General features: G+C 42.2%; 1 protein-coding gene across 6 annotated transcripts in view; it reads left to right on the top strand.

The window, feature by feature from the left end:
* The window catches only part of MGLL (monoglyceride lipase), a 100,891-nt gene that overhangs the window by 53,166 nt on the left and 35,504 nt on the right, over positions 1 to 12,221 (top strand). For all 6 annotated transcript variants that reach the window (XM_085072602.1, XM_085072601.1, XM_085072600.1 and 3 more), the window contains one exon: positions 7,378 to 7,484. In XM_085072602.1, the coding sequence (XP_084928728.1) occupies positions 7,378 to 7,484 (107 nt within the window). The remainder of the gene's footprint in view (positions 1 to 7,377; positions 7,485 to 12,221) is intronic.

Raw genomic sequence — 12,221 nt, 5'->3', positions numbered from 1 at the left:
AATGTTCTTCCTTTTGCAAGAATTCCTCAACATATGAAAACTGTTCTTGCTCTTACTCCCTGTCTGTTGGTTCTCCATGGAGAGTGGTGGCCCTGCAGCCATCACTCATCTGCAGTAGCTTTGCTTCCAAGTCAGAATGAATTTTTAATAAAACTAACCAGAAGTGTTTTATTTTTCCTGATTTCCAAGAGGATCTGTGCCAGAAACCCTTTTGTTTCTTGGCATATTCTCTCTCCACATCCTAAAGCTAATCTAAAAAATTTGGGTGGGATTTCAGATTGACTTGAACTTTGCAGCTGATGTAGTCTATTTAAGCAATGCTTTGAACAGTTTTTTTAGACAGACACTGACTGCTTTGTGAATATATCCTTGCAGCTCCCCTTGGGAGAGATGACCTCCATTTTATCTCCCTTGTACTGAGCAAGGGCTGGAGCAGAGCAAAGCACAGGACTGGGATGTCCAGTTCCAGCATTCCTCCAGTCAGGTCCTGGGACAATTCTACCTGGGCTCACCCCACATCATCCCTGCCTCGGTCCTGTGTGTGTGGCGATGCCTACACCTTGTCTCATTGGGAACAGAAGTCATAATCCTTCTTTCAAGGCTTTTTGTGCTCTGGAGAATGGCAGCAGCAACAGGAAGGCTCAGATCCAGCCCCGAGTTGCCCAGATCTCCAGGGATCTTGTCTGCCTTGCAGGTTCTGAGCAGCAGGTCTGGCAGTCAGTTCTGCCAAGGAAAATCCCATCTCTGATATCAAAGTGGAGGAGTGTCTCCCCGAGGCAGTCCATGTAACCCTAGAATCCCTCCTCCTCAGCTTTATCCAAGGAAGGGGTGGGAAGATTCGACCCATGAATTTTAAGCTACACACCAGGCATTTCACCTCTGATCTCAGCCTTATGTCCCCTAAAATATTACTTCAAAGCTTCCTTGAAACTAAATACAGCTGATATTAAATGTTAACTTTGCAGAGATTTACCCAGAGCTATGCAGTTGCAAGGACCCAATAATTCTTTCTCTCCCACCCCCACCTGAAGTTTCCTTCCTCTTTTTTCCCTGTATTAGACCAGTCATGAGTTATTCTCAGTGAGGGCTTGCTTTTTGGAAAGCTGCAATAAATCAGCTTAAACTGTTTCTCCACATTGTTTTGTGCTGGCTCTAGCTAGATCCTGTTGAACCTTTTGTTATGAAATATATTTGTACTACCCAGTTCTGTCTCTGCTCTGCTGATTTATGGTGTCTGCACTTTCTGAGGTGGCTGGAAAACTTAGCCATGTTATTTCTTCTGGACGTCATAACAGTTCTGAAATGTCCTCTTAACTCTGTTCTTGTGAGGAATTGTGATTTTAAGATGTACAATGAGACCAGGCTTGCAGACATGTTGCATGAGGGTTGCTTATAGCAGAAGGCACAGATTTTAAGACTGAGCCCTAAATCTCTGTGGTGTAAGACAGAAAGATGGTGCTTAAATTAACAGCAGCCCCTTTGAATGGGCTTACATGGGAACTTCCAAGCCTGAGGAAATGAGGAAAGAAAGTAGGAAGCACAGCTTGCTGAAGAGGCTTATTTTTAAATGGCAGTTTTAGGATCTGGACAGCAATAAAGCTACTGATTCTACTAGTCTAGATCAAACCACATCAAACACAAATGTACAGAACCCTCAACCCCCACCAGCTCTGTAAAGTCAGGCAGAAACTGTGTAGCATTGTGCAGGTTCCTTTGATATATTGTGTCATGCTTAAAGGTTTGTCAAAGTTACACTCCAGAGATAAACTCCTCCAGATTCAGAGCTCTGTGAGGTACCCACTGATGCTGAATGGTCTGGGATATTGAGAGAAGGGTGGTAGAGACTCAGCTCCAGACTATTGACATTCGGATTTGTTTTTCCCCTGAGCTGGGAAGAATAGCTATGGAGCTGCTGGAAAGAGGTTGTTCCCCAGAGTTTGGGGCTGCATGGCAAAGCTGTGGGGCAGAGGCTAGAAATGCATCTCTTAAAAAAACCTGAGCAAGAGAGCAAGCAAAGCTCTTGGGTGTAATGCCTCCTTGAAACATGGTTTGAATTGGGAGCAAAGTCACTCCCTCTTGTACCTTCAGAGGGACATAACTCGGATGTTTCCTGGAGGCAGAAGGATGGCATGAAGGAACACCTGACTCCATAAATATTCCTGTCTAACTGGAGTCACCAGGCTGAACTCGTGGCTAATTGTGTAGGTCACAAGCATGCACAACATGAGACAAACTGCCATAGGTATTTGTAATCCTTGCTATGGCCCAAGTTTTTTCAGGGTTGTTTTGGGGCACAAATCCCCTCAGGAAAAAAAAAAGAAAAAAAAAAGAAAAAGAAAAGCAAAAACTGACTCAAAAAGCAGATACAGAGAAATCCCCCTTCTAAACATTAGGTCTTAAAGCAAGGGGCTGAACAGCCCTCCAGATAAAAGGAAAAGATCACCGATAGTGAACAAAAAATTTGTTCTTCATTCTTCATTACATATTCTTTTAGCTGTGTTTTTTTCTAATAGTAATCTTTAGGCAAATACCAAGGGTAAAAAATTAGATTGACACTTAAACCTCAACAAATCTTATTATATGATAGATAGCTAATCCTCATAGTGAGGCTCATTCACCCAGCTAACACAAGAATGAACAACTTTTAGTGACTTTCCATTATAATATACTTTGGAAGCAAAATACACACATAACATTTTTAACACACTAAAATATCTGTGAGCAACTATCCAGTTGCTTGTCCAAAAATGTTACCAGTTTATGGTAAATAAAGGTTAATTTATCAGCTAAAAAAGAACTGATAAATCAGCTCAAACAACACAACAAAATGTAGTACTTAAGCCAGTCATTTTTCTGGCAGCTTAGCTGGCTCAGAGCTTTCCTGTCAATTAGTTTTTAAAAATTACTTTAGGAATTTAGTGTCTGGAATTCAAAACTGCTCAAGTCGGATGTTCTTTGTTAGAGTTGATCTGGTTCTGGTAACAACATCCATAAGACCAAATGAAAAGCACAGTTGCCTAACATAGAATAACATGGTATTAGCTTAAATTGTGAGGGCTTGATTCAGGAAATCACTTCTGCCTCTGATTAAATCGATCATTATTCCGGACAGCATTTATGAATCCTTTTTAAACTTTCATCCTGTGCTTTGAGAGTCCTGTTGACTTTCATGTGTTGAAGAAATTTTCCTGAGGTTAAGGCAAGTACGTAAATATTATTCTGAAGAGGGACTCTTTTGAATGGGATAGAAAAGATTGCATTTTTCATATATGCAGTCATAGGAAACTTGTCTTCCGTTCTTTGGTTCAGTCCTACTGTTTTGGGTTATTTTCTGGCAATAAAAGAGCATGCACAGGGTCCCAGAGAAGTGGCTCTGCGACACAGAGGACAAAAAATATTAAAGTCACAGCATCCTGCCTGCAACCTTCTTTGTCTAGCTCAGTTTCACCATGACTTTTTTTGAAAGCAAAGCAAGAACATGTGTCTTATGCCCAGCAGGACCCAAGTCCTGAGTGGTGTTTCAGGCCTGTCATAGCACAGCAGCTTTCTGAGTGTGTTTTCAGTGTATTTTTCTTCTAACAACTGAGCCTTGGTTTAAGAGGGCTCATGCTCATGTGTGTAAGTCCAGTGCTGCAATTTAATTTCCTTACCACTGTTCTCCTCCAGCTGACTGGAATTGCATCTTTGAACGATTGTCTTGGCACAGCAGATGGGGCAACATGTGTCCAGCAAAAAAGAAAGTGAGAACCTCTAAACCTGGTACTGCCTTTCCACCTAAAACTGCAGCCTAAAGCACCACCCTGCCCTGCAAAGCTGCTGCCCACACAAGAAGTGAAATATTGGTGGATGTGAAGCTACAGTGAGAAATAGGGAAGGGGTTGGATCAGCTGGTGACCTCTCAAAGAAGCAGGACAGAAAGACAACATGGATTTGTGGATTCATGTGGATTTGTGCAAGCTGATTCTGTGTTGCAGCCTGGCCTCCACAAGTCCCACCCTCCCTAGTTCCGGACAGGATGTTTGCAGGTGCTGTGTACCCACTGCAGGTGTGGCACTGCTGTGTTTTACAAGCTCAACAGGCTGCAACACAGGAGGGACAGGTGCCAGTCAGGGGTCACCAGCACAGTGATGGGGGAGCAGGGACAGGGCACTGGTGAGTGTCATCACTGGTGTATGTCATCACCTCCTCACCGGAGAGAACTAAATACAGGCGGTGGTGGATTTGAACAATAAAGACAAATACTGTCTCGCCTTCCTGTTGCAATAAGCGACTGCATCTGTTTGCCAAGCTGTGCAGTACCAGGAGGCAGAAACCTGCCGTGGGGAGGGGGCAGGAGGAGGAGGTGATAAAGGCTATGGGAAGGGCAGAGATCTGCGAAAACCATCTGTTGCTTTCGCAAACAGCAGCCAATAAAGCGGTTTCCTTTAATAGCCCCTAATTGTTGTTGCAGAGTGAGGTGAGAGCAGGCGTGGGCTCTTACTCATGCCCAGCTCACACCTTGGCTTTGTGTGCAGACACACCCGCCGAGCGAGCGTGGGGAGTCCTGCTGCTGTGCGGAGCTGCTTTTTGAGCAGGTGCCAAAGCCGTGCTATTTCGAGATGTTCAGCGATCACAGTTCCACCAGGCAAAGCCAGCTGAAGCATCCGAAGATACATGAGCTGTCCCTGCCTGTGGTCAGAGACCCTGGAATTAGCAGGGATTCAGGCACAGGGCAGGCTCCAGAAAGCTTCGCAGGCTGTGAGTGATGTTTTCTACCTGATACATAAACACTTCCAAGGATTTCAGCAGCACAACTGCAAGAGCTGGAGGTGAAGAAATTTCTCCCCAGTACCAGTTTGATACATGGTACATGATACAATACACAAACCTTTTTTAAACAAAATTCTCATTGAGACTGCACAGAAAGGCACCGCAGTCCTGCAAAATCTCAAACACTGCAGGATCCGTATTAATTTTAAATGACTCTCTTGAAAGCAATCTCTGATATTCTGTTATTCCAGCCATCGTGGTAAGGAAGAAGACTGTGATTTGAGAGCAGGGATATCTGCAGAAATGTTTACATACAGGAAAGAACTGCTGTCAGTCAGTCTAATCATTTGTTGTATTTTCCTGGCAGCTTGCTAGCAAAAATACGTTGAACCATGTATTTGTTACACAGCTTTCAGGTATTGTTTACCAAATCTAAACTTGTTTTGTAATGGAAAATTGGGGATTAAGTGAAAGAGCCAAATCCTTCAGTCCTTGTTCAGATGGTACTCATATTAATTTCAATTTTTCAAGCTGTTGTGTTCAATATATGCCCCTGTGCTTAGACCTGAAAGCTGGAGCTAAAGAGCTGTGTAAATGTGACCTAGTTTTTAGTCAGTAAAGCCATTCTCACTTTCTGTTGAACAACAGAACAGGCTGATTTTGTTTCAGTGTAACAAATTGGAAATTTTATGCTTTATTTATGATTACTGATGGGACAAAACTTTCAAAAGTATCTAGGTCTTTTTAACAGCTACTGTCATCAGAGCTCTTAAGGCACAAACAGGCTCAGGGGTTTTATTCAGTATTTTACAGACAAACAATAACCCAGGACTGCTCCCTGTGGTGTGCAAAGGCTCAATTCTGTGATGCCTGACAGTTGTGTGCAAGGTGGAAGGAAAGGTCACAGGAACACCTTGCCTCTCTGAAATTTTGGGTCTTTATCTTTTCTCACTGGTTTCACATAAAATGAGAGCTCTTAGCATCTAGAAGGATGCTGACAGGCAAAGTCATGATACTGCATCAGTGTGAATAAAAGCAAAACAAGGGTTTTGCTGTTGCAGGGATGAAGAACCAAGAATTTCCTGGAAGATATCTCTTTGCCAGCTTCCCATTAGGTTTCATTGACTTAGTGCCATTTAGTGCATAAATTCAAATAATATTTCTCTGAGAAACAAAGGGCTATAATCAGCCAGCCAAGTTGCACCCTAAACTCTGTGCCAAGTCAGCAGAAGCAAATATAGGTCCTCTAAAGAGCTTAAGTAAGACATTGAGCAAGGAAGCTGTCAAGCTTGAAGGTAGTAGGAGGTATAGGGCAGTGAGACTTAACCTGGCTGAGTCTGTTGGTTATCAGGGCGATGGATCCACAGGAAGCAAGTTTATATTCTCCACTGAATAAGCAATGTCTCAATTTCTTCAGTATTTGGAGGTGTAATAATAGATTTTGCACTACTAAAATCAGTCTGTCTGCCAGTTGCATTGATAACTTGGCAAATCAATTGATAAGGGACTATGACAAAGGAAGGAATGACTGCTCCACACGGATTATTTTGCAACCTTCAGTGACACTAAAGACGATTTGCAAGGCACAGCAAGTTAAATATGGTACATGACCTAGCCTCACCCTTGCTAATTGGTGTTAGACAGATACCAGAGCATCTTTGCCTTGTTGCTTTTGTGTTTGCAAAATCTCTGTACAATCCTTCTGGTTTGGATGGATGTTTGGATGTTTTGGATGTTTTTCGAGTTGTCTAGCTGAGCATGTACTTTGAAGCTGGTGTTAATCAGAGAGTTAGAACAGGAGTTTCTACATCATCCAACATGTTTCTTAAGTTTAAATATATTAAGATCTAAGCAGTTTATTGGTGTGAACTCACTGTCTAAGAAGGTATTCAAAACCTCAATCAGAATAAAGTTGAGGAATTCTCTAGCTGTTAACTGCTGTCAATGTTTTATGTTGTCAGTTCTTGTAATATTTCACTGTTCCTGTACTGAAAATGTCAAACTTGTAGCCTTCAAATGGTTTTGTGGTTGCTGATGTTGCAATGACAAATGGTCCTTTTGAACAAACAAGTTATGTTTATGTGCTAAAGCTGGATTTTAAATAGTCACCTGCCAAATCCAGCAGAACCTCTGTAATCTTATTGCTACTTCTGCTAGTTCTAGTCTAAGTATATACAAATTTTATCTAGCAAAAACACTGGGGAGGTTCATTCAAGTTCAGCCACTCTCATTTGATGACATTCCAGTAAAAGTAAAATATTATCCATAAAACGGGAATATTCAAAGATAAGTATTTGCAAAAATAAGTGTCTATTAGATTAGGGTTTTTTTTTAATTATCTCTGTCTGTACAGTGGCTATGTAAGAGTCACTTTAATCATAAAAGTGAAGCAACTGTTTTGGGGCAGAAACTGGAATGGTAAAATTACCATAATTTTCCTGGCAGATCGATAGTGGGTCAGGGTGACAATGGTTTCCCCTGTGTTCAAACCCCCCTCAGCCATTCTGTACCTGCCTGGTGTTTGCTGATGTCTGAAATGCTGAATTGAATGCGCTGGTTTCCCTTGCAGCTCTGAAGCCTGTGGGTTGATTGCCACATTAATGATTTATCCATTGATGCTCCATTTAGGGCCCTCGTGTTCATCGCCCACGGCGCTGGGGAGCACTGCGGCCGCTATGATGACTTGGCCCAGAAGCTGACAGGACTTAACTTGTTTGTGTTTGCCCATGACCACGGTGAGTAGCCTAAAACTGTACTTGATTTACAGCAGCTCAGGCCTTTGCTGAAGTGAATGCCATTAAACCTACTCAGCAGTGAGAGGAGAGCCAATAAAATATTTACAACTAGACATAAATGAGAAAGGGATCATCTGTTGCTTTGTCAAGATCTGCATATTGAATCTGTAAAAGCTCTCCCTGTTTGCCTTGAGTTTTCCTCAGCCTTGCCCTTGACATTACTGCTGGTGCTATTTTAACCTCACTGTAAGGGATTATTTCTCTTTCACCTGTCCCTGGGGGGTGAAGTGCTATTGTCCCCTGTGGAAGTGGGACTAGGAGCCATTTCTGCTGGATTCACCATCCATGTCCTAAATGGCTGAAATGTCAGCACAGCTTTCATATACTGATCCAAGGAGACAGCTGCACCCTTGGAACATGGAGAGGCATGAAGGTATCACAGACATCTTTGGACACCTCTCCACAGTCCAGCAGAGACACTGGAGCTGTCTGTGCACACCTCAGCTCTGAGGAGAAACCAGCCTGGGTGTGTGCAAGGCTTTGCCATCACAGCAGCACCCCTTTCACTTCCTAGCTTGTGCTTGGAGATCTGTGCTTTGGTTTTATCTTTGCAGGCTACTGCTCCCTGTGAGAGCCACTCTAAGTATCTGCAAAATGAATCAATGGGATTGATGATGGTAGCAGACAAAATGCAGGGCCAGATTTTGAGCTGACAGGTTGATATGGGATGAATCTTGGTGTAAATTTGATGTGCTTTGGGCAGATTATCCACTGACACTGGAAAGTAGACTGCAATTTACTTGGCTGAAGCCAAGACTCAAACCTGCCCCTAGGTCTCCTCAAAGACAGGAGCATTTAATTTGAGCTTAAAAATCCTGAATGCATGTGAGTCATTGCACCATTTATCTGTGAGAGGAAAGGCAAAACCTTACTTAATCTGGATACCAAGGCTTTCCCTCACACTTGCTCTTGTGACTCACTTTCAGTCACAACACTGCACTTGATGTGCAGAAATGACCTCTATATTTTCTCTGAAAAAGAGAATATCTAGTCCTCAAGACAGCTTGCAAGGAAAAGAAATAAAACCTATGTGATTTTTTTTTAAACAATTGATCACATGCCATGTTTGGGGCTGGCTTTGCAAAGACAGTTGACCTGTGCAGAACTATCATTATTCACCACCTAAGTCTCCTTCTCCCTGTGTAGGCAGAGCGTTTCTAAGCATTCATTCATTCATTTTGATACACTTCCTCCAGAGTTGGAGGTAGGCTAGCAGGAGTCTGCAGCAATCCCAGTAGGAAGTGTCTCCATCGCCCTTGCTTTATCTGTATAGCATAGAGTTCATGGGAAGGGGGATGGAGCAGGCCACATGCTGCTCGCCCTGCAGCTGCTGTTTGCAGACCACAGCCAGTCCATACAAAAAGTTACTGAACTCCAGGACACACAAGCAGCTTGTTCAGAGCCTCCATGAGCATGTGAGAGATTGCAGTTGCTCTCTGTGCATGATTAACACAGTGCCTTAGCTCCTCATCGCCTTAAAGCTTGATAAAGGTTTTAAGAAGTGGAGTTAAAATAACAATAATTGAAGCAACAAACCTAGAGAAAGTGATAAAACACATTTATCGCATGGATTTGATACAGAGAATGCCTCCTCTGTTGATGGAGAAGGTCTTTGGGGTGCATATGCCTGTCAGGCATGTTTTGTGCTGTATGATTCTTTGTTCTCTTTTTCCTTGAATATCTTTTTCACTAGAGAAGCATAAATATTTATTGGTGTTTTGGTGTTTGTTTGTTTGGTTTTTTTAAACACACTAGTGTTGCTGGATTAAACAGTGCAATTAGTACAAATCTGGTTGCTCAGGTCCATTAACAACTTTGTTCTCCCTGTCAGACCTAGTCTTGTTTGTAAATTCCATTTTCCTGATCAGGAAAAAGGAGAGGGTGGAAAGGAACCTGAAAGCCGAACAATGGAAACACAGTTGTGCTACACAGAGCTGATTTAACTGAGCGTTGATTCACTGTACGTTAGAAAGACAATTAACATCATTTAGGCTCTGTGTAATAATCTTTTCTCTTAAAGAGGCAAGCACCAAGCACAAAATTTGATGAAATACAAGTTACAGCCTGAGCTAAATGCCAGTGAGAGCTGAAGGATATAAACACCTCCATTGCTAAAAGTGCCCTGGTCAGACTGGGAAGTTTATAGCTTTCCTTCACCATTTTATCTATTCCAAATCACTTCAACATTGTGTTCCCCTTTGTGTCCCTTCCCTTGGATATCTTTAGGTAATATTAATTATTCAATTGTGTTAGCACAATAATAGATGTCTGTTCCCCACCTCATACAGTGCCTCTTAGTTGTATCAGCTGAGTGTAGATTTCCTGACCTGGATATTTATTCTGGTTCTGGTATTCTCACAGATAAAATTCCCACTACAGGCGTGTTATCCATGAGATCATTAATGCAGTTCCACAGCAAGGCAAGCCTGATTTCCCAAATGACTCGGGAAGTTACCAGGGCTGTAGTATGCGTGACTTGACTGATTTATGTTGTGTCTATCCTTCAGTCAAAAGAAGGAAAAATAATTTCCATTTTTATTGCTGACTCTGTAGGAGCTCACACACGGGCTCTAAATCTTGCCAAAGGCTGCAGCAGTGTTTCCTCTTATGCAAGGCTTCACCAAAAAGGTACTTCACAGAGTAACAAACACTGTGCACCCCAATTTGTGTCTTAGTATTGCCCTGTGTAAGGTATTTCTTGCTCACTTCTCTCAGTATGTCAAGATTTGAACATTTACTCTTTGGGGTATTTCATTGTAATCACAAGACTGCTGGACCTCATAGATATGTATTAGAAATTTTCCGTGGTGATGGTGGAAATTGAATTCCAGAAGACCTCTTAACCTTACATCAAATATTATTAAATGGCTTTGGTTTATATCAACCCCAAGAAAGAGGAAAATGGAATTTCTGTGTAATACAGCATTTTTTCCTGTGGTCTCTTATAAGGTGTTCTTAACAGACAAGTAACTGTTTCCCATGATTTCTGGGTTTGCTTGGCATGCAGCTTCATGAAGGCAGAATTAAGGCTGCTGGGATAACCTTGCTATTTCTGCAAGTTTAGGTATTTTGAAACAACATCTCACCTTTTCAACTTAGTTTCTGTATTACTATTATTTTATTATGGCAAGATTCTGATGACAGAAGAAAGAGACAGACAAACATGTTAGGTTATTGGCGATCAATTTAGGAAAGCTCTCTTAGAAGAAATACCTGTGGGGGATTCATCAAAGTAGAGTGCTATTGCAATTCTTCAGTCAGCTGCAGATTGCAGCTCCTTTAGTTTTAACACAGTAATTTTAGGGATCTGTAAAGCTGAGAGCCAAGGAAAACAAGAATAAAGGCTAGAGAATGTGGCTTTGTTTTCTCATACCAAGCATTTTGAGTTGGTAAAGCACATGATGTTCCAGCCATCCTCGTCTCTTTTCCTGTAACATCTCATTTGCTGAGATCTAACGCGTTATGGTTGCATTACATGGCTAAAGCCCAGAAAAACCACAATTTCACCTTCAAAAGTACATGTCAACTAATAGCAGTCAGAAGCACATTTCCAAGATACAGGGACCACAAAAATGTGTTTACTTTCCTTTTACACTTCTTAATGGTAGTTGAAATCAGCCCTCCTTTTCACTTGGGCTTGCTCATACTACTTACAGGTATTGTGTCTGTCTTTCACAAAGATGAGAAGGGTGAAACACTCAGCCCTAACCTGGTGGCAGTTCTTAGCCACCAGATTCACTTCCAACCTCCTGCTTTCTCCAGGTGCAATAAACCCTCTACCTGGTACATGAAGACCTTTGACCCTTTGACCCTTTTTGAAGCTGTTGATTTTCCCACTCTCAAGTTATGTTTAATGTCAGATCAAAGCAGAGAGAAAGGTTGCAGTTCTAACACCTTATTCACATTCCTTAGATGTTTCTAACTGAAGTTCAGCTTGCTTTGGCAGCCCTGCTGCTGCTTTGTGTGTGGTGAGCATTTCTGATGGGTTAGCAGGTCCCTCTCAGACACCCACTGCTGCTCCTGCTCTCCATTAATTTTCTCACTGCTTTCTCTGTTTAATGAAGGATTTATTTCTAAAATGTAGAAAATAGCTGGAGCAGAGATTTTTAAATGCATCAAATATTAGCTGCTTTTGTTTTGGTTTTTTTTTCCAAGTGATTGCAGTGTTGTTCTTGCAACTGTTAAAAGACCATTTTGTTGATGAGAACAGAAGGCTTTTATTTATTCATAGCACTGGGAAGGATTGATCTACATAGAAAGATTAAAAAGAACTAAACATGGTCCAACTGGGAGGGGGAAATGACCAAGAAGGATGTCAGCACTGATAAGAACAAGAGTTAGGGTAGCTCTGCTAGTGTGAAGTTAACAGCTCATGCACATCAGCGTGCAGGAATGTTCTGGACAGCAGCATTCCCTGACATGGTGGTTGGGCAGTCTCCAGGGATGGCATCAGGAAAGCTTTGGCAAGCATAATTTGGAGCTGGTTTGCTCAGGGAGCAGCACCACTGCTCCTTGGTGCTGGATGTGGACCCATTAACCCACAGCAATCTGTCCTCTCTGCCTGCTCCAGATGAGCCCATTGCACTGGAGCAGGGAAGCTTTGAAGTGCTTTTCTGCAGAGCCATGGGAAAGGATGGCACTCACTGTTCCCTTTCCTCTGACAGGAGGCTTAATTTG

This window comes from Lichenostomus cassidix, chromosome 12 (assembly GCF_008360975.1).
Source record: "Lichenostomus cassidix isolate B80296 chromosome 12, HeHo_3.0, whole genome shotgun sequence".
Classification (NCBI taxonomy): domain Eukaryota; kingdom Metazoa; phylum Chordata; class Aves; order Passeriformes; family Meliphagidae; genus Lichenostomus; species Lichenostomus cassidix.
Note: the sequence above shows the minus strand (reverse complement) of the source record. Positions and strands in the feature narration are given on the sequence as shown.